The sequence below is a fragment of the Lepeophtheirus salmonis genome, chromosome 6 (genome assembly GCF_016086655.4).
Source record: "Lepeophtheirus salmonis chromosome 6, UVic_Lsal_1.4, whole genome shotgun sequence".
Classification (NCBI taxonomy): domain Eukaryota; kingdom Metazoa; phylum Arthropoda; class Copepoda; order Siphonostomatoida; family Caligidae; genus Lepeophtheirus; species Lepeophtheirus salmonis.
In genome coordinates this window covers 39003641-39031591 of record NC_052136.2, presented here as the reverse complement: position 1 = coordinate 39031591, position 27951 = coordinate 39003641, and the positions used below count along the sequence as shown (strand labels likewise).

At 30.7% G+C, this 27951-nt stretch overlaps 1 protein-coding gene across 6 annotated transcripts in view; it reads left to right on the top strand.

The window, feature by feature from the left end:
• Positions 1 to 27951, top strand: part of LOC121119790 (uncharacterized) — a 245522-nt gene that overhangs the window by 199286 nt on the left and 18285 nt on the right. For all 6 annotated transcript variants that reach the window (XM_071889418.1, XM_071889417.1, XM_071889415.1 and 3 more), the window contains 3 exons: positions 8397 to 8643; positions 8754 to 8874; positions 11325 to 11462. In XM_071889418.1, coding sequence (XP_071745519.1) covers positions 8397 to 8643; positions 8754 to 8874; positions 11325 to 11462 — 506 coding nt within the window. The remainder of the gene's footprint in view (positions 1 to 8396; positions 8644 to 8753; positions 8875 to 11324; positions 11463 to 27951) is intronic.

Here is a 27951-nt window from a genome sequence, read left to right as displayed (position 1 = left end):
TATGTTCGAACCAGAGACAAAATAAGTAACTTTAATATATATAAGATTAAATATTCTGGAAATAATAGACAGTCCGTTATTACTCCAGAGTCACCTGATGAATTGTTCTGGGCATGGAATGGCATTTCATCTAGCAAAAAATGTTCCACTGTTGGGTATTCTAAATATTTTTCTAATGTGTAACGAGCGTCAGACATTGGTATTCTCTCACCCTTTCTTTGGGACAAAAGTTTCTTAATTTCTGGGCTAGTGGCTCTACCTGATTATCTTCTAGTTCCACTGATAGTAGTAGGCCTGTCAATTTAACAAAAGTCAATTACATTATTAAAAAAAAAAAAAACTTTTTACATAGGGAATCTTTGTTGGAGAATACATATAGCTTCTGATTTTATTAGAAATGAGACTTTAGTTTAATTGATCATAAAATTTTTAGACTACATTGTTAATTTTCTCAATGTTTATTGGAATATTTACGGATATATAAGGATTTTATTTATTGTACGTAATATATGTATATTAATGTTTCTTTAGGATGTCATCCATCATTAAACTATCCAGTTTCTTCTAAATTTATTAACTGTATTTGATTTGTCTCATTAATTTTTTTTAAATAAAGTATATATTTCGGTTCTGAGATATTTTAAATTAATAAATTCGTTATTTTCAGTGTCTTCGATACTGTGAACTTTTAAAAATAATTTGATAATTGGATTCTTTTTGTAATTTGTGTAAATATATACATTAACACATATACTTAAATGAAGATACATACATATTCAAATGTAATTGTTCATGATATGAAAATACACTCAATAATTCGTTGAAGGAGTCCATAAGTAACTTGTTAAGGTTCTCATACTTAAAATAATTCGTAAAAATCTTCATGATATTCAAAACATACATTACTTTGATTTTGAGTTGTATTCAATAAGTCAATCCATCATTTTTTGCTCAAAAACATTATTTTAGGATTTCAAATATTATTCCAAAATGAATGAGTTGCTTAAAATACCACGTAAGGTTGCTTTCAAATCACATCTAGGTAAAATATGATACCCTTAGAATTGTAGAAAGTTTATATGAGTTCACTTAGTCGAATTGAACATCAAAAATGATGCTTTTCACCAGAACAGGTTGCATGATTATAGCTGTTACTCCTCCAGATAGTATTATAACTGATTGGATCATTATTTGTATTAAATAAAGTAAGGCGAGTCTTCCGTCCAACGAGCTTTATCCTATACGAATTTTCTCAGTACGAGTAATCCAAGTACAAACATTCCCAATACAAATTTTATGTAGCCACTCTTTCCTAGATACGTCTCATTCAACCATTATTTAGCACTTCAATGAGTCCACATCTGTGTGTGAACTGTGACATCCTGTTGGTTTCCCTCTCCAAAGTGCCACCTATAGAAAAGTCTAGTTAGTTCATATCTGGTGAGGAAGGGAGCCATATTATCTCCGCAGAACTTTTTGCACTTGGCGAGGAGGCGCCATCCTGAGTCCACACGTAGTTCAACCATGGCAAGATGCCGAGGACAATTGTTTGGGCAAGATATTTGATGTGATAAACCCTTTTTACCTCTTCTTTTGTTTCTGCAAGCCAGCAGTTGTTCTGACAGTTGTGGAATTGATCTACTGTGAAAATCTTTTTGTTCCAGACATTTTAAAAATAGTTTAGGCTTTTTTAAGATTAGCCTTTAAAATTATGCTTTTGCATATTAATTTACATACATATTTGATTAAATTTAAAAGAAATTTTTCAAATTTGACCCCTTTGCCTTGGTCTATGAGAGGATTTTCTTCCACATCTCCAGCCGTGTGTATTTGTGAAAGAAACGAATCCCATGTTGGACTTTATAGCTCTCCTGATAGTCCTAGGAGCCACAGAGAATTTGTTTGCCAGTCGATTCATGGACTTTGTGGGATCATCCTTTACATTCTTATCCAAACTTAACAAAAACTTCGTTAAAATTATTCTCTCCACTTCTTCACATCTTGGAAAGGTTTTCTTCATTTTCTTTCATCCTGTCCAAAAAACCAGGCTCCTAGAACACTTAACAGTGTCCTTAATCTTCATCACATTAACTCCAGCATCTAGGAGATCTGAGATACACTTGTTCTTGCTTGTAGCTCGCTCATAATGATGAAATGACTAAATTATTAGTTTAGTTTTTTTATGTAAAAAGGACAGTGGAAACAGAATATCAAAAAATAATCAGTAAACCTGTTCATAGTAAGAAAATAAACATTAATTAACAGTCCACGTTTTGCTGCCCTACCCAGTATATATATAGCTTATGTAGCAATATAGCTTTCATATTCGGGGGGAGATTAGGGACAAAAGTTAATAATAATTATACGATTACTCATATAAATATTCCTATTTTATATATATTTTCTTTACAAATTACGATGTATGTACAAGTTGCAATTTGTTGCAATTTCTTCGTCTTCAAATGTATTATTTAATTACAATTTTCTAATTATCAAATATTAATTTTCATTTTGGTATATTAAAATCACATGTTTATTATGTAATTATAAGTAATATAACTGTAAGTCATTACTTAATAATGTATCACAGAATACTTATATTTTAGATATTTTTATTAAAATAGTCAAAAATTACGCCATCCACGGGATATTCAATGATTGCATTATCCTCATCCGAAGTATTGTAAATCTTTCATCTCATCTTTTGTTTGTAACATGCACAATTTGCTTATGCAAGTTGCAACTTTTGCAATATGTAAGAAATTTTTTTAGATTTCAATCCCCCCGAAAAAAAAGGGCTATCAACTTGATAAGTCTCATATTAAGCCTATTACTTTTTCTTTCATTTAAATGTTTTTTTAAATTATATTAACGTTGGAAGTACTTTTATTATTTACTGATTTGACCAAAAAAAAAAAGATTCAAAACTTTCAAAAATATAAGAAAAAGAATGAATAATAGTTTGGATAATATATTTACATAGATTTATGGTTACGTCAAGTACACATTCTTGAATTTTTTTCATTTTAAGTACATATTTTTTTAATTTCCATCTGTCTTTAAAGATAATATTACAAATTTTTAGTGTTGGATTTGAGTATTATTCTAACAAAAAGAAAACTCTACTTAAGTTGAATTCGAAAGTTGATGCATAGCTCCAAAACAAAACCTACTCGACGCAGTACTCAAAACCACGAACTCAAAAGAAATCGATAATTTCGACTCAAATCCAATCACTAAAAGCTATTGTTGGTCAGTATACCGGTAATATAGTGGTACCGTCATACTAACACATTTAAAATTATCCTATAGTATAGAGGTGGGTAGAAGTTTTGTTTTATCTGTAAATTCTTTACAAAGGATTCTTTCAACTGGGTGTTATGTTTTCTTATATGCCTTATAAATACTCATAAAAAAACAAGTATTAGAAATTTTTTGCTCTTAGTCTTTCAAATGAAGATCCATAGCAACGACACAAAATAATCTGCTATTTTTAAACGGCTAGAAACGCCACGAAGGATATCATCCATATCCCAAAGTACAACAGAAAGAGGGTGCGAAACGGCTGGAAGGTGGCAGAGGAATCCAATATGCTCTGTGTAGACCCCACAGATCTGAAAAAGTACACCCCATAAAAGGGCACTCTACCCCTTCGCTGCCTTCCGTCGTCGCCTGGACTCTGTGATTGAATCTAATAGCGGTCATATCAGGTAGAAAGTGTCCAGAAGTGGTCCTTGAAAATTAGAAAACCTCAGCTCAAATATGAAAAGAATAAAGTTATGTACCTTTAACGGTGTGTGTAAATACTTCTGTCCACTTCTGTAAATTATTATTGGAACCAATACTCGCAACGCCAGTTACCCACAAAAATATTGGCCGCCAATGACGTAACCTCCTTTCAACAAAGTTTTCCCAAATAAAAAAATCATTTAAGTTCTTAGGTAGCTGAGCTCCAAACATGAAACTCCGTGGACGCCTTTGTATGTGCATGGAAATTTTAACTTAAACAACATTTTTGCTTTTAATTTTTATCAGCTGAAAATATTCCAAATTCCAAATCAATTTTGGTAACGAAACTGCTAAGAAATATTGGTATCCTGACAAAATTACTACAAACTCAACAATGGAGTTTAAATCACGTACCTGTCTTTACGTACTACTAAGGTGAGTTTTGGCCCCATAGTTTGAGAACCACTGAGCTACAGTATATATATGTAACATTTAAATATATATAGGTACTATATAGTATATCTACATATTACATATATAACACTACTTGAATGTATGTAATATCAAAAAACACTTGCTTCAGTAAGCAATTATTAATGGGTAAAGTTCTAGATCTTCATCCATATATAACTATATATATATATATATTATTTCAATAATTGCAAGACTTGTAACATTGTACATAGATAATGGTGTGAGGTAGGTAAACCCTCATGGGCTGTTCATTTAAATAACATATGTATATTAAAGTGAATAATATTTTTGAAAGGAACTAGTATGGAGGGGTCCATTAAGGCAAAATACTAAAGACAAAATATAAAACTATATCTGTGACACTGATATAAAAATATACATTGAAGCTATTCCCAGTAATACTATTAATATTTATATAGGTAATAAACCAGGCTTAGCATTGTATCATTTTTGTAGGATTACATCTTTGGTTACTGAGTTATAATTGGATATGTTTTGTTTTTCTTGTAAGAACGCGTGGAGAAGGCAGGAGCAAGACACATAAAACACCTGAATTAAGACCCCTGTTAATATGAGTTGCCTGTTGAATGATTTTGGAGGGAGAAAATGAATTACTGCTGTAAAAAGGAGAACCGTCTACACTTAAAATGTAATTTATGCAGGGAAAACCTCATAATTATATTTAAATTCATATACCATATGAAATTTTATTTTGCATCTTTAATTCACAGAAGAATTCACACACACGAATTAATAAAATGAGCAAAAAAAAAAGAAAGACAAATCACCCGTAACAACTGTTTTTCTTTTTCTCATTGCTACACATAGTTTTTTCTTTACATGCATCCCTTTTTTATGTATAATAAATTTGGACAAGCCAAGTCCTTTCAACTGAGGGGTTTAAACCAAATGTGCCGTACCAAATCTTTTTTATTTTCTTTACATTTTGAATAATTTATTTCGTTTTTTTTTCTTGGCTTGGACACCTTTATACTATTTCACTTTTAAAATAGTGATCAGTCTAATATGTATACCGGGTGGCCCAAAAAATATTTGAAAACTTTGAATTTGAAACTTCAACAATATATAATTTAGGTATCAACATTTAACAATATAATTTCAACAAAATTAATACGATAATAGATTTTGGAGCTCTCTTAATCAATAATGTAGCCGGCACTAGCGGCAATGATGTTTTTGAAGCAGCAGTGAAAGGCCTGGCACCCGCTGTGGATGTAGTCATCTGTCATGATGTCCCTGTACTGGCTGAGAGTGGCTTTGAGTGACTCAACGATTAGATGACGGACACTACCGGCCTTTCTCTTGACATGCATCAAAAAGGTGTAGTCGATGGCGTTGATATTAGGGCTGTAGCGGCGCCAAAAGTCCCGAAAAAGAGTTCAAAAGAGCCACGCAACGGAGGAGATGGGTTTCTCTCATTGCTGCTATTAAAAGTGTCCTCTCCACCCTCACAAGGCTCTTTCCACCCACTTTTTTTTATAGCTCTCTAGAAAATCTGTTGTGAAACCTAGAGATCTCTTGTATAGGGTCTCATGGACTTGAGGGTATTGGCCTGGGCTGTTTTCTTTAACACCTACGTGTCCAATTTGACCTTTTGATAGAACCCTTTTTCCTCTCTAATATTTTGAACTTGCTGACGGCGTAGACGGTGGTTCTCGTGACTCCCAACTACTTGGAGTGCGCGAATGGAAATTCGTCGATCACGTTCAAGTGTCATTTTCTCGACTTTCATAAGCTAGAGAGCTGAAGTTATTTTTGTCTTGTAACTAATTGTTTATTTTTTAATATATCGAAATATGAATAAATTTCAACTACTCAACATCAATTAATTATTTAATTAGTAAGTATTTAGAATTCAATTGACCACCCGGTATAAATAAACAAGTATATTATAATTCTTAATTTCAAGGTATTATATATTATTCTAATTTTATAGTTTCATTTGATGTTGAAAAATAATTATGATATGAAGGAAAAAAGAAGGGATATATATATATATATTCTGTAATTCGGCAAACCCTTGGATACCAATACATAATTAGTATGTGATATGAATTTATGAAATATTTATAGTACTCTGACCAAAAAGAAACTGTTTTTTTTAATTACAAATTTAATTCTCATTTGATTCACAATTTGATATTATTAATATGTTGTTTCACATGTGCTCAAGCTATATTGACAATATTTACTATTTCTGATTTTTAGTTTACTTTTGACAGTTGTAACGGTTAAACGTCTTTTTGTGTGCTCTGCAATTTTTTATTATTGATACAAATTGAAATAAAAAATAAATATAATGGAAAATTCTTTAAAAACTTTTAAAATATTGAGTTATTCATCAAAATTAAGCATTTTGTAAGAATTTACTACTTTAGATGAATAAAAATTACATGATTAAAAATGACTATGTTACACATTAATAGGTATTTGATGGCCACAATAACATTAGTTGTAAATACTAACCAAGTCATTTTAATAGACCAAAATGAAACAAATATTTGGTGATTAAACTTTTTAATGATGAAATCAAATAACGTGTTATGGGACTTATAATTTTTAACTTGTACAATCTGCTGATACAAGTTGCAATTGGTACACGACATGTATATATATGTTTGACAATCTCAAAGTTGTGGGCATTTTGTGTACAATGTACATTGTCCAAGAATGATGGATTAAAAAATAATAAATAATAATGTTGATTTTAGTCTATCAACGTCCGTCCTATTTACAAATATTCTTCCTATTGACAATAAGGAAAATATTATGTATCAAAATAATAGTTTTTTACAAAAAATTGTTTGTTGGCATACCTATTAGTTAATAGACTCTGATATGTAGCTATTGAATATGTACTTACTAAATATTGCTTGGCTGTTAGTTAATAACTATCTTAGTCAACAGTTACTAATTATCGTTTTTTACAGAATGACAATTCTTTAATGGAAATTTCGCCGAAGGATAATTTGCTGACTGTATAATTTGCCCAAGGGCCATTTGGACAAAAAATGATACTTAACATACTGATAATATAATGATTTTAATTCAATTTAAAATGATAGTATGACATTAGGTAAATTAATATTTGTTCTGTTGGGGGAAAATATTGTTTTATTAATTATATATATTCATAATCATTATATAAACTCAACACATTTGTATATGGTTCAAATCTTTTCAGTTATACAGCATAAATTAAATAAAATACAAACACATCAGCGATTTCAAGGAAAAAGAGCTAATCATTTTTACGTCATCAATTAATTATCATTTGAAATGATGGATTATTCATAGTGGAAAATACTCATGGATTGACGAGCAAGCATAATATAATTATTAAAAAATGATGATTTATAATCATTTATAAATCTAATTTAAAAAAATTAATATTAGGCAAAATAACGCACAAGATAACTTATTTGACATATATAGCATATAAACAATACGTATTTAACGTACAATCATTTTAAATTGAATTAAAATATATCTTTTTCGCCCAAATGCCCCAAATGATCCTTCGGCGAAACTTGCATTCGGCAAATTGTCCTGCAGGAAAAATATATTACCCAAATTGTCTTCGGGCATATCCTTCAGCAAAAATGTTTCCGGCCAATGGGCCTAGAACCATTAATTATATATGGTTGTGTTATGATATTCTTTTTAATCTTGTTAACTACAGAGCCATTTGGGTGCTTGACTATACTTTGTTCTAGAGACACAAAAAAACTGGTTGATAATCCTTATCTTGTTGTCACATTTATATTTATGGTTGAATACGTCCTAAAATAATTTTTTATGCAAAAATGAACTACAAAGTTTATATAAGTTGAGTTCTCAAATTTTGTTTCACTATTTAATTAATCTAGTACATACAAAGATAACACTTTATTTGAATAAATTAAGTATTATAACGGATTGATTAAGATGTTTTATTCCTTTCTTTCTTCCTACGAAATGTTATTTTCCCATGATTAGACACCTTGCAAAAATCTGCCATTTTCTCTTGAAGAAATGGAATGATATTCAAATTAACTCAAAGATTTCAATTTCTTGATATCCTTCATTTTAATAAAATATATCAATTCAATTTTGTTTCACTACAAATTACATATGAAAAAAAGTCAAACAGATGATTTTTTTAGATAAAAAAACACTATTTTATATTGCAGCATGTCCATCAGGGAAATGGGGACCTGATTGTGGGAATGATTGCCCATGTTTAAATGGAGCAAAATGTGATCCTCTTACGGGAGAGTGCACTTGCACTCCAGGATGGCAGGGAACGCAATGTAATATCAAATGTCCTTATCGAAGTTTTGGCCAGGATTGTAAGGAAAGATGCAAGTGTCAAAATAGAGGGAATTGTGATCATATTTCGGGGAGGTGCAACTGTACAGCTGGTTGGAGAGGAGCTTTGTAAGTATAATTCGCCTACTTTTGATAAATATGTATCCATAGATAATATATATTTTTGTTTTAAAATTTATGTTCCCCCTAAGCAATTTACCTTATTAATCAATTTATAGGTGCGAAGAGCCTTGCCCTCCTGGAACACATGGAACTGAGTGCAAGTCATCTTGCCAATGTCAAAACGGTGGATCATGTCATCCAGTGGATGGGAAATGTTATTGTCCAAAGGGATGGACGGTAAGTATCAAACAACACAAGACATTTATTCTGATTTTGACTTATTATATGTACTAAATTATACTTATAAAATTTGTATTATTTAATGCAAATAATTGCGAGGTAATTGTTCATTATTTGATAAAACTTGATTTTGAGGAGTAAAAGTAATTTTCTAGATGTCATTTTTCATAGTTTCTACTATAAATTATCAGATTTGCATTGTGGAGTTTTATGCTGTGAGTTGATATTATTTTTTCGAAATTCTGAACTACTTTATCAAAGATAAGTGTGTGATACTGTAATGGTATAATTGGTAGGGAGGTAACATTCCATCATTTGCTACAATTTTTTTTTTTGCATTGTTCATTATTCTTTATTATTCTATATACTTACCATACAGTTCCCATCAAACAGGTTTTATAGCCAAAGCAGGCCCCTAAAGATGATTTTTGAGAGTGAATTTTTTCGATATATAGAACTTATTATATCTAACTATGCTATGATGTATTGAAATGGAATATTCTACACCTTGAGCTCAAAGTCAATTTGCAGTTGCAACATTTGTTACAATATTTAAATGTAATTTGTGGGAAAATGGTTCTGATTCTTATAATCTTTCAATAGATTCTAATGATAACAAACAATTGTTAGTATATTGTGCTAAATTTTGGGCTTGTCAAAGTCAAATCAAGTCCGGGTAATTGAGTCAAAAGTGTATTTTCTGTTCCCTGTCTGTCCTTCATTAAACGTTAATATTATGTTCAATGTAGATATTATTTATATGTGACAAGGGATTATTTTTGAACCCTTCCTTCTAAATTCTTTCAAAAAAAACTTTATTTATGCCCTATGTTCTTGGCTTACCTAACATTTCTCAATTTGCAAACGGATTCGAACCGCGATCCGTGACATTACTAGAATGTACTATTATTAAAAGACATACTAACATTTAATGAAGAACCACTTTATATTATAAGGGGAAGAGTAATAAACTGCTACCAAGACAGCAGCTATCCGTAGAAACGTATACGCTAGACATAGGACATAAACATAGTTAAATATTTGAAGAGGGATCTTTCTTTATTTTCTAAGAACATCAAGCAAGCAAGCCATATAAAAATGTATACTCATAAAAATTATACAAGATAAGTCCTCTTCTCCATGATGATGGATTATGATAAAGTAGGTCTTAATATACGTTTTCTTGAGATTTTTTCTCTCCTTTCTTCTACTTGTATGTTATGTATCTAGGTTCAATTTCAGCAAATTGCTTGGCATTATCTTATTCCCCTTGTCTTTACACATTCTTTTTTTTTATTAATAGGACTGTTAAAAATCAAAAGAATACATAATTAAATACCTCAATCAGACAATTAGATTGTCTGTGTGTCTTCTAATAATCGGAAAATCATGCTCAAATGGGTGTGTAACCATTTCACTAACAATTTGGATTTTGTGTAATAATTTGTTTTTGTTCTTACAAATTAAATTTCTTCAAGCTAACAGGTGTTTTTCGTCACTTTGTTTTATAGCATTGATCTAAAGATCTCAATCCTATTTACTCATAGATCCAATAAGTACTAAAACAATGTTTAAGAGAAGTTTCAATAGAGGTAATACTAAGGCTAAAAGGCTTCCAGTTGTCATCCTTCGATAAAAGCGCCTGATAGGCGATTATAAACAATGAAGCTACAAGAGAAAAATTTGGACATGCTAATAAAAAACCAAAATGAATATGGTAACAATTTAAAAAAATGTTTGGAGAAGAACAGCGTAGCTGTTATGACGTTCGATTAGATAAAATACAAGCGGCTGTGAAAAGGGGGGGGGATGGAAATAAACAAGGGTATAGGCAATAATTACTCAGTTGTTTATCTGCAATTCTACTCTGAACCCAACAAGGATTTACAATCATAACTTCTTAGCAAATTCGCAAGATATCCTCCGTCTTTTATGGGCACACGCAAATGTTCAATCCGGTTATATATATATCAATAATAGCTTTTATTTATTAGAAAATGAGGACCTTGTTGGACTTAGAATAGAATTGAGGTTGGACATCCAATTAATTCTAATAAACTAGTAATTGCATGTATTTTACTCCAAGGCCAGAAATCTATATATAGGCAGTTATGGGTAATTATTTTCTCCATTTTGACGTATTGTTTTACTTAATCAATGAATGATCTCAATTAGTTCATATTATGTAAATAAATAAAAACATTAATTAGAATAACAAATTGATTGAGTAAAGGGAGTCTGAGTAAAAATGAGGGTTTTTTTTTGGATAACTTTAATTTTTGCCCTGTTATTGATAACCAATGCAATACCATTGTGAAACCACAATCTTTTTCAAAAATTAAAACTTCTTATTCTGATGAAGTTTTAAAGCAAGACATTTCTTTTTATTATTTTTTGATGACAATATTGTTAAATGATTCTTTTCTAAAGTATCTTCATAATTATAGGGACAAGTCTGCGCCAATCCCTGTCCGTCAGGATCATTTGGTCTCAATTGTAAGGAGAAGTGCGATTGCTACAACGGTGGACTCTGTCATCATGTTAATGGTCAATGTCAATGTTTACCTGGATATAAAGGGGACAAGGTAAGAATGTCTATATATTGAATTTTTATTACTTTGTAATTTTTTAACCTCTGTAACAATTGGTTATGTCTACATTGTCAATAGTTATACAGTCTATTACTTTTCATTAATAAAAGTCACTCTCTTGAAAGACTAATTTGGGTGACTGTAGCTTCTTAAAAGTATTTATACATAAAGTTTTTTTGACATTCGAGTTTTTTCCAGTTAGGTATTAAGTGATTTTTTTAGACCGATTTGAACCGATACTGTAGTCAAGACTGCAGTATCAGAGCTTGGATCGGAATTTAATAGGTTGCAAATCGTGGATCGTTCCTTCTTACGCTATGAATCGATCAAAATCGTTTCTTTTTTGTGGAATGAATTCTGACTAGTGTTTTCTAGTATATCGGTACAACTGTGAAATCAGAGTACTTACGTATTTAAAGCGGTGCTATACTAAATTGATATTAGAACTAGTATTTGTAGCACCAATCAACAATACTAGCAAAATTTATCGCACAAGTATAATTTTCCATATTTATGAGCTAAAAGTTGTCGTAATTTAACACAACAAGAAGAATAATTATTTTTTATAACATTATCAAATTTCTTGCCATCCCAAAATGCATTTGAATTGCTCTGAATGATATGTTTGCATATATTTCTTTTCGACAAATCGGTAATAAAATACCAATACTAATTTTGGTACTGAAACTGGTAGAAAAATATTGGAACCATGACAATACTAATCAAGACTGGATTTCTTTAAAGAACCGAATCAACTCGATCCAACAATAATTATGTCGATCTTTAACCCAGACCAAGATTAACATACTTAAACCCCAAACAAGTAAAGTATGTTTTGCGAATTATGAATGAATTTTCCAAAGCTCAAGGTTTTCAAAAGATACAAGCAGTAAGACAATGAGACTTTATATAGATGAGGTCAACCTTGGCCTTAATCCTAGGCCTGAAGGCCTTACAGATTTATTCAAGTAGTATTTCGACATGTCAGCCACCTCTTTCTTCTCCACGGCAGTCTTTAGGGCACCTACATTTACATGAGAGGTGTCACGTGCCTCAATGATGACCCATATGTTAAAATCATGAGGATTTTAGTCTGGAGAGGACGGAGCCCACATTCACTAGGTCTAGAAATTTACTAAATTGTCTTTGCATCACTTTTGAATTTTTTTTGGCCCAGTAGTTTCCAGACTTCATCTGAAGCAGTTGTTGTTGTCGTCTTTCAGCTTTAAAATCATGGCAATGAAAACCTTGAAGCAGGAGACGATGGCTTCTTTTGACTTATATAGCAATTGTCCTTGGTCTGATGAAGTAATATATTTTATAAGAATGGTTTATCTTTATTGGTCTACCAGTTCATACTATGAAAAAATAAAATCGGTAAACTGTTTTGTAAGTCAATGAAATATTTTCAAAGTTTTATTCATAACTCTCTAAGACACGCTCTATATTATCAAGTCATTGAATAAATCACATTTAATTTCTACATAAAGCCTTTTAAACGAATAATTATCCCTAAAATCCTGACTTTTATTTTCCTTCCTTTGTTTTACAATATACTCGTATTTATGTACAAGCATAGCTTTGCTCTAGATCTGGAATATGAGAGCAATTTATTTGCTTAAATAAATAAATAGTTATGATTTATTTTCTTAGGTGGACCTCATTGGTTTTTATTTATATTTTTTCTTCTTGGCAAGGAGATGATGATGCTTTACAAACTCTTTAGATTTTTTTATATTTTCCCTTTAATGTTATAACAATTCATTACGGAAAAGTAGGTTCATATTACAATAAGGTTATCCCCCCCACACCACCACCACGTTTTTCTACTTAAAAAGGTGGACTTTTTGTTACTTTCATCGTTAAAGTTAAAATTTCTATGTATGGTTCAAGTTTAAGATTAGTCTGTTAAATTATACTCGGAAAAATTATGTATTATCGAGGTTTTTTATGAATCAATAAAATGCAATACTTTTATTTTTATTTGCCTCAACGAAGGACATGTGTCCTTTTACATCATGCCTAGAGCGCCCATTTTTTTATTATACGAAAAAAGATCCAAAATAAACTAATAATAAAATATATTAACATTTGGAATATTTTTAAATTATATCGTTGTCAAAATATTAATACAACTTTCGTCTTAAAATTAATGTGATTGATCTTGTCACTTGTTTTTTTTTTCAAAAATGATATTTTTGATAAACTAGTCAATTTTGTCAAATTAAATAACTTATAAACCCTTTATCTTTAATTTTGATAATTTTTAGATATGTTTAAAACCTAAATAAAAGAAAAAGAAATATCGTTAAATTTTGGTTCTGATCAGTGGTTGGGGTTTCTTCTTCTAATTTGTTGAGAGTAGAGAACAGCACCCGAACCTTAAATGTTGAAACAGTCAGAAATTATATTGAATTATATAATATTGATTAAATTAAATTCAGCTTTATTTCAATTATACTGAGTAATGGTATTATTTCTATAACCTGATCTGAACAGAGTTTTTTTATTTTATTTCAAGCTCGTATCATTATTTTTTAATTCATGAGTACAGAATATCTATGTATAAAGTGTTACTATAAGTTCATGTATGCTACCGGGTGGTCCATTGAAATCTGAACACTTACTAATTCAATAATTAATGAAGGTTGAGTGATTGAAATTAATTCATATTTTGATTTATTAAAGCATAAAAATTTACTACAAAATAAAACAAACCTGACCTCTCTAGCTTACGTACAAGTTGAGAAAAGGACACTTGAACGTGAGCAATGAATTTACATTAGCACACTCCAAGCAGTTGGCTGTCTCTTGGACCATTGTCTACACAGTCAGCAAGAAGAAACGTTGAAGAGGAAGTCAAAAAGGCCAAACTGGGCCCGAAGGAGTGAAAGAAAATAGCCCGGGCCAATCCCTGCAAGTCCATGAGAGCCCATTCAAGAGATCTCGGGAATTCACACCAGACTTTTCTAGAGAGCTATCAAAAAAGTAGGTGGAAATAACCTTGTGACGGTAAAGAGGCCACTTTTAACACCAGCAATGAAAGAAACCCGTCTCCTTCGTTATAAGAATCTTTTGAACTATTTTTTATACTCCATTAACTACGCCTTTTAGGTGCATGTCAAGGAGAAGGCCTGCAGTGTCCGTCATTCAAGCACCTAGGCCTTTAAAGCCACTGTCAGCCAGTACTGGGACGCCATGACAGAGGACTACACTTAAAGTGGTTTCCAGGGCTTCTGGTTCCGCCTCAAAACCAACATTGCCACAAAGGACAGAAACATTAATTATTAAGAAAGCTCAGACACACATTTATTAATAATATTAATTTTGTTGAAATTCAATTGTTCATTAATAAATTATATCTTGTTCAAATTTAAATTATATAGTGTTCAGATTTTAATGGACCACACGATATTGAATGACAAAGAGTAATGCTTAAGATTTGTTGGGATTTATAGATATATGTCCTTGTTGGGCTACTAGTAGAATTGAGAATCAAAAACATAGTAATTCCTTGCTGCTAAATATAGAGTTTGATTTATGTTTATATATTTTCTTTTCAAATAAAACGTTATGCCAGTGAAGCTGTTCTCCTCTCAAACATTTTTTAAATTGTTAGGATTACAACATTTTTTTTTTAACATACGGAAAAAGCTTTCGATTTACAACTCTACCATTATTTATGCCAAAAATGTGATTTTATGTCAACTAACTCCTCTTTATTTCCCTACCCAACCCCTCTCATCTATCTTTGATTAGAAAGTTATTTCAATACAATGATCTTTTCCTTCTTAATTTCCTTTGTTTCTTTGAAAATTGACTTAAAGCCTATATTTTTCATTATTTATTTATGACTTGCCAAAAACTTTTAATTATTTTCCCTTCAAACATTTTTTTGTTCTTTTTTCTTTTTTAAATACATATGTATTGACATACCTCATACGTATTTTGAAGTAATAAAAATAATAATAATACATACACATCTTCAAACAGATCTTTAGAAAGATAAACATTTATAGATTGGGATATAGAAAATTGATTAAATATTTATTATTGCAAATGATGGTAAATTAATGAATATGATATGTACATAGACATTCAATGTATATTTTATTCAAAACCAAGGAAGAAGTGGAACAATTCTTACAAAAGAGGCAATGTGTGAGTTTAAGCTACAAATTTAATCAGTCTTGTACTCGTTCCCTCTTTTCCCGTTCATTTTGTAAAAACTTTCCGTTTGCCGTTCATTTATTCATTTTTTCCCCGTTCATTTTTCCATTCAATCGTGCATCTATGATTTTTTCATTCATTTAATTTTTATCTAATATAAAAAGTCCAACCTACAAAAATACTCATTAATATGTAAAGCCCTTTTTGTTTCGTAATACATAAAAATGTACCTGAAGGGCGTAGCTTACTAAAAGCAAAACAGGTAATCCCAGGGGTCCTAAAATGATACTCTCAGTTTTTATAAAAAGGTGTCCAATTTCTTAAAATTGTTTTTGTTTTTTTAATATCCTCAAAATAAAGGCCTTACTTTTATTCAAGGCAACCTCCAATTTATTTTCAAGAGCCTCCTTCTTTAAAAAAAATGACTGAACCGACATATTTTTTCTGAGTTACCTTATTTAATGAAAAGGTTGACACGTGGTATAGACAATATAGGCAAATGTTAAGTGTGTTGTTCATTCAGAGGTGCCAGAATTGGTGCTAAAAAGAAAAAAAGGTGACCCCGAACCTAACCCAACTTTTGGGCCGAGCTTTATTTTTCCAACATTATAGTTGGGACAAGTTGCACATATAAAACTAGGATCTGATAAGTCTTTAATTGTCATGCCCTGTCAGATTTAATTTTTTTATTTTCTGACTGAATTTTTTTGGAGAGGCCTCTCATTGGTTTCAATTACTTTGCTGATTTTTTCAAAAGGTTCTAAATTCCTCCTGTGAGTTCATCTCTGATATACCCAAAGGGGTCCTAGTTTGTCTATAGATTTAACATCTCCAGATAGGTGGGGTCTGTTTTTATTATTATTGTTTCTTGTTAGAGACATTAATGCAATACTTTGGATGGAGGGGGGCTTGCCATGTGAGAAGATAAAATTAGTTCAGAATCACTTTTCTATATATTTACGGCTTCAACCCGACCTGAATGCACTGCTCTAACGAGTTAATAACTGCATATTTTAGTATGAAAGTAATAAGTGCATATCAATATATGTATATCACTATACATATATTCGTCCAGTGGTAATATTTTTATTTGGTAACACTTGTCGAGCCCGTTTACTAAAATCTACCATCACCACTTTCTTTTTCTAATTATTCTTCGTTTTTTCTCTCTCTCTCTTTCTATACCAAGAACTTTTTTTCCCTAGACTCAACTAGATATTAAATATGCTGTAGCATAGAAAATTATAGATATAGGAAATTAATGAATTATATACTACAATTTAGTATTTTTCTAATTTGAATTTGATTGACTATGAGTCAATGAAGTAGTTAAGAATGAATTATACCAATTTATATGTTTTCAATATACACTCAGTATTTTTTTTAACGAATTTTTTAATATATATTCATAATAGCACGCAGATTTTTTCTATAATATCCACTTCCGATAAACACCCAAAATACTTTACCTATTGAGACAAAAAAATATAAAATCTTTGAAAGCAATAATATGATTTATTCTTACCTTTTAATTATCCATTATTCAACTCCTTATTTTTTTTTTGTCTGATTATCAGAGGTTCAGAGAAACAATAGTTACTAATCCGTGTTTTCTCTTCAATCACTTTACTCGTACATACACTTATAGTGGATATATCTCAATAATATGATCCCAAATGTGATCAAAAACTTTATCCTTTGAGAATTTCTTTCGCCACATATACTCTGGGAGATAGGTGGAAAATAAATCTCTTGAAGTGTTGAAAACACATAGCTTACGCATCATGCCCGTGACTCGATTTCACAAAGACTCAATAGTCTTGAGTTTGAGCTCCCGTCAAGGGGTCCAAATAATTTATCTTATTCACCACAGTAAAATGTTGCATACATAAGGAATGTACCCGCCTATAGGACACCCAATCATCGTAAATGACAGTAGTTCCGGGTTCGACGTATTTTGTGATGAGTGGAAAAATAGTACCCGCTGTTCGGTCTCTAACCTCAACCATGAAACTAACCCCACTGTCTCTATCAACCCTCCCCAAAAAACTCAACACCCTACTTGATGCGTACCTTTATGATACTTCGTCTTTCTGAACTTGAACTCGTCGATCTCAACAACGCACCCAGTCCAATCTACAACTCTACGTTTAGAAAGATCGATTTGTTCTGCAGTAGTAGAAATTGTTGATAATTTCGACCAATGATAAATGATGTCAATCCCATCATAATTTATAAGTGCCTACAAATTTCAAATTCCCATAAAAACTGATCAATTTTTAAATTTTTTTCACTAATGAATAAAAAAATGTTCAAGCCTCCTTATGTTTAAAATAAATATCTATCAATTAGAAAGGTCAATTTTAGCCCAAAACGTTGAAGCCAATGTAAAGATAGAAAAATAGTTTTCATTATTAATTAGCGACAACAAAATTATTAATCTCATAAAAACGGATTCTGTCGATCAATTTCTATATTTTTCCCCCTATTGAATAGATAAATATTCAAGCTGTATGTGTTTTTCAAAAAAAATTCTCTGTCAACGAGAAGGAAATATTTTTAGCCCCAAACACCCATACAAATCTGCACTTCATTACATCTTCTATTCATTAGTGACTACAAAATATTTCAACTCATAAAAACCGATGCTCTGAATCAATTTTTTCATTAATGAATAGAAAAATGTTCAAGCTTTCTTACGTTTAAAAAAATTATCTATTAATTAAAAGGGTCATTAGTAGCCCAAAGGTCGAAACTAATTCGGAGGTCATTTTAATCTATTAAATGAAGCTGTGTATTGCGACTTTTTCTTGATTTTTACAATGCCAATATAGTTTAAATCCTTTTAAACATTGTTAGGGTAAATTTTTTGTTATGTCTTTAAGAAAAAGACAACAAATTTATGATTTAAAAGATATACATATTTTTGGTATTTTATGTGTCACAAAACTTCTTATTGATCAGCTATTTGAACAACTTAATACGTGGGGGGAGAAAATAAATTAGAGCCCTCCCTTTTTTATAACATACCTACATATTGCTCAGTAATAAAGGTTGAAGGTGCTAATATCGTGTTGAAATTTATGAATTCGGATTGACAGATTAAATAAAAACTTTACAAGATACCAGATAAATAAATAGGGTAACGTCCATTATAACTTTTATTTGATCAATTACAACATATTTGCGATTTTGAAGGCTATCTTGAGATGACATATTTTCCAGTGAATGGAGCAATTAAACGAAACAACGGTTTGAAAAAAAAAAAAATTTAGCCAACATCAAAGATAATAATTATAATTAAACCACTAATCAAGAAAAAAAAGATGTTATTATCTTTGGAAAAAATAGTGGAAAAGCTACTTCTTATGGACCAAAAGAAAATGAACACCGTTTCTATTTTCCCCTGTTCATTCGTTCAAAAACTGAACGGAAAAAGTAAACACCGTTCGTTTTTCTGTTCAAGGTCCAAGTCTGAATTAAATTAAGTTTATTTGATTTGAAATTGCTTTTTGTCAAACAAATTTTGCCGGCCTTTTGAATTTATTTTCATTTAAAAGAAATTTCCATTTGTTTTCTTTCCATAAAATACAGAAAAATCCCGATTTAATAAACAAAGAAACTTTTTGAGCGTTTTTTCTCTGATACTAATTTTTTACAAAATAAAATTCTTTTTGAGCTGAATTATAGTTGGTCATTGATAAAGTGGGCCTATTGATTTCCCTAAGTGACTCCCACTATCACAGATTCCATCTTGACGTGTTTTAATTGGGAAAACTCTGTGATTCAAAGGTTTTATCATTGAATTTCTAATTTTCACTTTCTGTTTTCTCTTTTTTGGAACATAGTTTGCCCAATATGTGTTCAATGATATTGACCGCGCAAAGCTCAGCTCTACAAAAAGCAGTAACTGTATCGTAAAAACAGACTCTTATAAAGTTTATTTCTAAGAAACTTGCCTACTATAATCTTTAATTCTCAGCATTTATCTGTTGCAAAATAATGGGATTTAAAATTGTATTTTGTTTGTAGAAGTGAACATGCCATAATTAATTAAACTTTGGAATAACGAAAATGACTAACTTGGAATTATCTCTTTCCTAAACATAAAGCACTTTAAATCATTCAAACTATTTATTTTGAAAGGCAGAAACCAAAACTTTTTATTTATTTTAACCTTTTTTTTTTTTTTTTTTGACAAAAAAGACACTTTTCGTTTAAATGCAAATAAATTGGCAAGTTGTATTAATTAAAGAAATGTGAGAAATTGTCGGGTTATTATTAAGTAGTGGGAGTACCTGGTATTTCCCAGAGTAATTAGACATCAAATAAAAGACAAATTTTCCTCGAGTAATATATAAATTAACTCCCCAAGAAGGTTTATACTCGTATATCGATATCTGTATGTAGATATGTTGTCTCTCAAGGTTACCATATTTGTATGTCATTCTCTCAGGCGTGGGTTTTGACACATTTTTCATCTCTAACCATAAACTGTTATTATAAAGGTGATATTATTACTTCATCATTTACAAAGAGGACAAATCTATTGAATAAATACATTTTCAAAATAAAATTGAGTTCTAATAATGCCTAAAGTTGATTTTCCACATCTCTCATGCGTGTAAAGGTAAATTTTTTTCTGAGAACTTTGCATTTTATAATTTTCAAGCCTCAACAAATCTCCCATTCAAAATAAAATGGTTCTGTGATTTAAAGTGTTTCATGTTTGAGGGAAAGGTTAGTTATTTACTTACTACCAAGAGTAAAGTATTTAGTTGCAAGTCATCTTAACTACCATAAAAAAAATACATTTTAAATCACAGAACATTTATATTTTGAAAGGGATCATTATTGAAGCTGATACATTATAATATACAAAGTTCTCAGTTGTAAACTAATTGTTGGTCCGTTCCAAAATAATAGACGTATATACGTGTACACGCGTGATAGATGTATGTAGTAACCCACCTTAATATACAAGTTAGTGTAGCAAAACGTGAACTGTTAATTAATTTTTATTTTCTCATTACTATCAAAAGGCTTAGGGATTATTTTCAAAATTATATTTACACCATTCTTTTCACATTATCAAACTGTAGCAATAATTTAGTAACTACATCATCATGAGCGAGGAACAAGCAAAATCATCTCAGATGAAGATTATGGACATTGTTAAATATTCTAGAAGCCTGGTTTTTAAGTAGGCGGAAATGGGGAAAAAATGGAAAAGTCCTCTCCAGGATATCAGGAAGTGGAGGGCATAATTTCAAGAGGAATAGGAAGTTCTTGCTAAGTTTGGAGGAGAGTATAAAGGAAGATCCTACTGCGTCCATGAATTGCTTCACCAACGGCTTCTTTTTGGCTCCTAGGACAATCAGGAGGGCTATTAAGTACAACTTTAGATTAGTTTCTTTCACAAAGACCCTGCTCCACCTTTTACAGAGGGCATAAAAGCCAGGACGCTCGAGAGGTGCAAGAAAATCTTCAGATAGATCGGGGCAAACGTTTCAATTTTTGAGTACTTTCACGGCCAATAAGATTTTCACAGTTGATCAATTCCACAACTACCGAAACGACGCTAGCTTGTGGAAACAAAAGAAGAGATACAGGAGTTTACCACACCCAATATCCGGCCCAAACAATGTTCCTCAGCTTTGTGGCTTCTGATAGAAAGAAGATACCTGGTGTACTTAGGTACACCATCTTGCCATGGCTGAAGACCAACTACCAGGAGAGTAACGAGCTGTGTATTCAGCATACGACACCTTTTCACTCATCCGCCAATTGCCAAAAGTTATGTGAAGATAACATGGCTCGATTCTGGTCCAAAGAGATATGTCTCCCTTCCTCACCAGATTTGAACCCACTGGCCTTTCCTAAATGGGCACTTTGGAGGGGGAAATCAACAGGACCTCACATCCAAATGTGGACTCACTGAAGTTTTCTATGGTGGCTGCATTGGACAACTTGTGAGAGGAGTTTATCATCAACTTCTACATGCTCTTCAGGCGACATGTGAAGACCATGATTGATAATGAAGGTGGCCATATTGAGTGAAAAAAGTTTGGAGAAATCTTTTCTACATGTTTTGTTAACTCTATTTTTTTCCCCCCTATTACTGAAAATATAAAACTATTAATGTATTTTTAAATCCATCTCTCGAGTACACGTTTTGCTCCCCTACCCCGTATATATTTTACCATAGAAAATAACTTCTGACTGTATTATCATAGCAATATGCTCAAATGGACTAAATAAAAGCTGTTTTAGGATAAAGTAGAAAAATAATAACACCTTCTTCATTCTTCCCTTTATTTAAGACTCGATTGAATATCATTTGACATTATTAATAAGAGTTACCATATTTTTAATTACATATTTTCAGGTGGGGTTTTTATGCTCACCAGAAATGAAACTTTTTCACATATTGAATAAATATTACATCATTGTATTCTGTATTACATACATATTTGGATTGAAACATATGATAAATTTATTTACTGTATGATTAAAACATAAGAAAAAATAGATTAGTTCAAAAGGTGTTTGAAACATATTTTAAACTTATTCATAATACAGCTCGTTAGAGGTTTAATATACCATGGAGTTCCTATTTATTATTTTTAAGTATTCAGCATTTTATGCTTGTATGGATTTTTTTTTTAGGAAGAAGGAGTCCTTTATGTATTCAGGAGGAACGGATGTGGCTGAGTGAGCTATTGACCAATAATGACTTCCTTCAAAGGAAATAAGAAAGAGTGATAAGTTATCACCCTATACACTATTATTATTTGAAAGAATTAGGGAACTAACATACGTATATAGAAACGTATGCAGAAAGGTATTCGTACCGAGCAAGGAAACAAAATACTATACTTATAATATGAGCGCGATTTATGTTAATCATTGTTTGAGAAAATGCTCTTAACCATAAACAAAACAAAAAAAGGTTTACTTACTCAATGAGCATTGAGTTTCACAAGGGAGAAAACGTCATATGTAAAACACATCAAATCATTATAATTTTAATATATACATTACAGTTAGGCTTGTGCCCCAAAAGTTATTAAATTATGCCTAAAAAGGCAACGGGTTGAAGATATTTTTTGCATCCATTACTCTGTAAAGGAAGTAGCGATGTTGTGAGTTGCTCTGCTGAGCTTGTCTGTAAGGTCAGGAGGCTAATACACAGCAGTTCAAGTTTTTTTAGGAAGTGGAGGACACAACAAGATTGTCACTGAAGACTCATTTAAGTCAAAGTGGAGAGCCATGTTTATGAATATGTAATTGATTTCCTGGGTGTTTAGAGAAAACAAGGATTTAACATAATTTTATTTAAACAATACCCCTATTTTTTATTATAGGAACTATAATAAAGAAATGAAATATAAACAATATTTAAAAGAAAAATCTATATTTTACTATAAAAAAAAGGATGTAGGAAAAACAATAATTATTTAATGAGACACTCGTTTCTGTTTTTGTGATATTTGTTCTATATCAGGTGAAATATTTGTCGATGACAGAAGCAAAACTTTTATAATGGTTATGTCGAGTTTTTATACTTAGAAACTTTCATTTTGGATAAGTATGGCTATATTTAATGAATATCCATGATAAGATGGTAGGCCGGTCAAAATTCACTCGCGGGCCAGGGGTTGCCAACCTCTAGACTAAGGAGTTACAGATCCGTTATCAATAGTCTATTTTGAAAGGACTGATGCCACCATACTCATAGTCATCATGGATGTAAGAAACTTCATTGGTAGATATAAAGTAATGTAACGACTAAAAGTAAACATTCGATTTTACGATACCAAAAGCTTGTGGAATATGTCATGCAGGAAAATTTACGTTGCAAATAACTATAAAAATAACATTTTTGATTGTATTTAATAACTTTCTTTTAGCTAAATATATATTTTAGATAATAGAATATTGATATTATTTGTTCAAAAAAATAATCACTTGTAAAGAAAAAAAGTGAATTAATGTTTAAAAAAATGTTCATATTAATTTAATAGTCTTTTTGAATGCAATAATACATGAAGTAATGCTCTTTTTTTCAAACTTTTTAAAAGTTATACTATACTTGCGGCGGATTTTAAATTCGGTTCAATCAAATCTGTACAGATACTCAATATATTCATAAATTTTGACCCTAGTATTTCATTTTATTATTATTTTATTACATAGAGCGTTTTTACTTACGTCCCAGATAGCATTATGCACTCATAGTGACGCTATGCCTATGAAGTTAATATATTTATTTAATAAAATGGAAAAATTTGAAGTCAAAACATATTGAAGAAGCTTACTCATATTCCTTTCAGAATGAAAAAAAAAAGACTAAAGGAAATTTTAATGCAAAAGAAAAACAGTGATATTTTAATATAATCAAATTAACACATACTAAAAATCCCTGTAAAATGAGTAGATTTTTATAATAAATTTTGTTTGGAATGGATTAGGGTGAAGAAAAGTGGGATAAATGGAGATAAATATCCGATCCCTGCAAATTTAATAGTTAATTTATTGTCTGCACCATGTAAATATAAATGTATAATGATACAATAACATATTGTTAATCAATATTAGAGTCTAATATCAGACTTTAATGAATATTAGAGTCTGATATTTATTTATAACTAGACGAAGAGAGATAAATAAGCCCTATTATTTATTAGGCCTATATTTTTCCAAATATACAGTAGTAATCCAACATCTCCTTCATTTAAAAGATAAAATGAGTTTTATTCTTGTAAAATTTACTTATTTATGTCCCAAAGATGGCCGAGATCAATAAAATTACGTCACATGAAAATGCACTGAATGGATCCTTGGATTAATTCTCTGTTGTGCCTCGAGACGAAAAAAGTTTGATCATTTGAGAAAAATATCTTATTTGTTCCGTTTTAACTGTTAATTTGTGTCTAAATATACTTCAGTAAGGTTTAAGCCATTCTATTTGTTGGTCTCATTTAGACATCACATATTATCCTTAACATTAATGAAAAAATGATTTTTATTGGAATAAAAATTGGTTCTTTAGATCCTGTACAATTTGTTTATACAAGTTAGAACATATTCGCTGTACCTTCAACTATACATAATCAAGTACATTTTTTTATTGAGAAATCAATCAAATTTGACTCAAAATATTTTGATTATTTAATCATGACTTGACGAACAACTATATCAATCATTGAGTAATAAAAAATGATATTTCATTTTTGCAATAAAACTCTGCTTTTGACATAAGAAGCAATGTTATTCTTATTTCTATATATTTAGGTAGAATATAATCTGCATAGTTTTAAATAGTAATTTTCGAAACTCAAAAGCTTTGTAAACAACTTTTATTATCCTTGGGCTTTTTTTAAATTAGGTAGAGAAAAAGAGATTAGAGAATTCATTTCAAAACTTGTTGTTGTGTAAAAAGTTATGTAATTGGAAGAATGGAAATAAGATCATAACTCATTTTTTGAAGAAATGATTTAATAATAATAATATTCAACAAGGTAGAACGGATTCAAAATACCTTAATTTGTTTCTGCTGTAAGGCACCTCTATAATATTCTTAGTTACTGGCTGGAGAATTGAAAACTCTACATTTTGAATCTGGAATTTCAATAAGTTTACTTTCGGAAACTAGGGGAGCTAAATTAACCAAAATTTGTACAGATGTTGGCACATGCTTTTTCATTTCTAATCTTTAATATAGTCTTCATCAACTTTGATAATGATCTGGATGCGACGCTGGAAGCTCGGACGGTTGGTAAGTTCCAGTGCTGATCAAAACAAAATCTTTAGGAACTTCTAAATACAGCGCCATAGTACAGCAGGTTTTTGCCGCGATATGCAGCCAGAAGAAAAAGTCGATCAGATTGGCATCTGGCCAATAGCGTGGACACATTGTTTTTGGCCAGAATGGAAGGTTGGTCTCCTAAAAGGAATGCGTAACTTTTGCTGTTTGTGTAAGTGCACCAGCTTGTTCAAGCTTGTCTCGAAGTCAAATACTGTCATTAATGTTGTTCTTGACGTTTTAAATAGTTTGCCTGCTTGTCTTAGTCGTGTTTTGGATCTCTTTTGATGTGTGGGGAGCAGCAGTGTCGATTATTTGTCTCTTTATGAGAACAATTTTCGATTGATTGATTAAAAATTTTTGAGAGGGGTGTCAATGCACAGAGTTTATCAGCTGATTGAAGGAATTATCAATTGATCTCATGTTCTTTTCTTATTCTTCTTTTCTATAAGTGTCCATATTTCAACAACGCAACCGGTAGTTGTATCTCTTCAAGGGATGTAACTTTATAAAATACACAAATAAAATATTTATCTTATACTTTGCAAACTGATAAAACGTTTTTATTGACATCATAGGTTGCATTATAAATCCAAAGCGACGCCATGATGGTAAACTTCTTTTCTTGATAGCAGTAATTCATTTTCTTCTCCCCCCCCCCCCCAAAGTCATGCATCATTTTTTCGATGACCATTAGGGGGTATCACCACGGGAGCCCAAAATTCTGATTCGGATTCACTGCCCATTCTACACATTGGGAATGGCATGGATATTTCTATAATTTCAAAGGCTCATTCTTTGCTTTCATAAGTTCTTTATCTGATCAATATTGTATGATTGGAGGAACTGAAATTACTACCATAGACCAATCAATCATATTCATGAAAGGATTTTATTCATAGTTTATTTTATTACGAATTATGAATTGCCTATGGGGGTCATATGAAATTTTTACATTCAAGACTTTGTTCAATGCAAATTTATGAATCTTCATCTACCAATACTTTTTGAAATTTAAAATTAGGGAAATATCCATGTTCTTATTTTTTTTTTTACTTCATACAGAAACCTTTCCTGAAAAAAAGAAGGGACGTAAATTTTTTTTTTGTAAAACGGATTTTTATTTACCATTTGCAACTTTTGAGGGGTCAAAATGCGTGATAACTCAATTTTGGACTCCCGTGATACCCCCTAATGCACATGGCACACATTTTCTCTGTAGCATAAATCTTTCATACTGTAACTGAGGGAGTTTTCAATATGAAGTCAAAATTTTGATTTAATTTATTAGATCATTGTGTTTCGCAAACTTTTTACATTGTGTACAATCACAGAAATTATCAATATGTCCAAGTCCTTTATCTCAAATTTGACCATTTTTTACTAAATGTCCATTCTCATATAATATTAATTTTTGTTAATCTTTTTGTATAAAAGAAATTTTTTTAAATCATATCTTTTTTATAAAAGATGTATATTTTGTCAGTGGGGTTGTATTATAAGCCCCCCTCCCCCACCTTCCTTGCCCATTCATCAACATTTAAGCCTCCACGTACCACCTAAAGAGAGTTTGCGTACCATTATTTAAGAACCATTGATTTAAATGGAACTTTGAGGTATATATTTTATGATCAGTAATTTTTTGTCCGAGTAAAATCCCAAGAGATAAATCCTATTGTGTCATTATTTAGAAAATGAACAAATTTTTACAAAAAAAAATGGATAAAAAACTTTTTATAATGGCTTTAAAAGTGAAAAACATAAAATAAACTCATGTAAATTTTGGTTGTTAAAACCTCCTTCAAATTGGCTGACTTCCACAATGATTACGTCACACTCTATGTATTTACTTATTACGTTATTATCTTTGTTGTATATTGCAACTTTTTCATTTATAAGAAACATAAAAATGGTCCAAAATTAGATTTGAGTTTGTTAATGCATTCCAACTAAATAATATTCATTAAATGAATGTTGGAAATAATTTCAGGCTTAGTAAGAGCTAGTTATAATTCAACAAATCAGCATAAAAATATACAACTGACAACAAAATAAACTGTATGTTTGGGAGGAACGCTGTGCTACAAGACATAAGTATATCAATACATTATTATTTTCAACAAAAAATCTATATAATAAATTATGTTATTGCAGCCCTTAGCAACTTTTTCAAAGGATTGAAATATTTGAATAATAATAATAGAACCTTGGAAAGGTGATATTGATCCATATTTATTTATTTTAAACCGCTTTCATGATTGAAGTTAATCAACTCTTTTCTAAATGTACGAGTATTTATGAATGTTTTTTTCATTATTTCTCTATTTTATTTATGTATAGTGTATGTTTTTTATATCATTAGTATATATATTCTTACGAATGTATATTAAGGTGCCAATTCATATGTGGTGAACATAAAATTTGAAATTTTGTTTTGGTCTTACAATTCAAATTGGTCCATTTTGTTGAGTTAATTGAAAAAGTTTAAAAATGCAACGTTTAGAG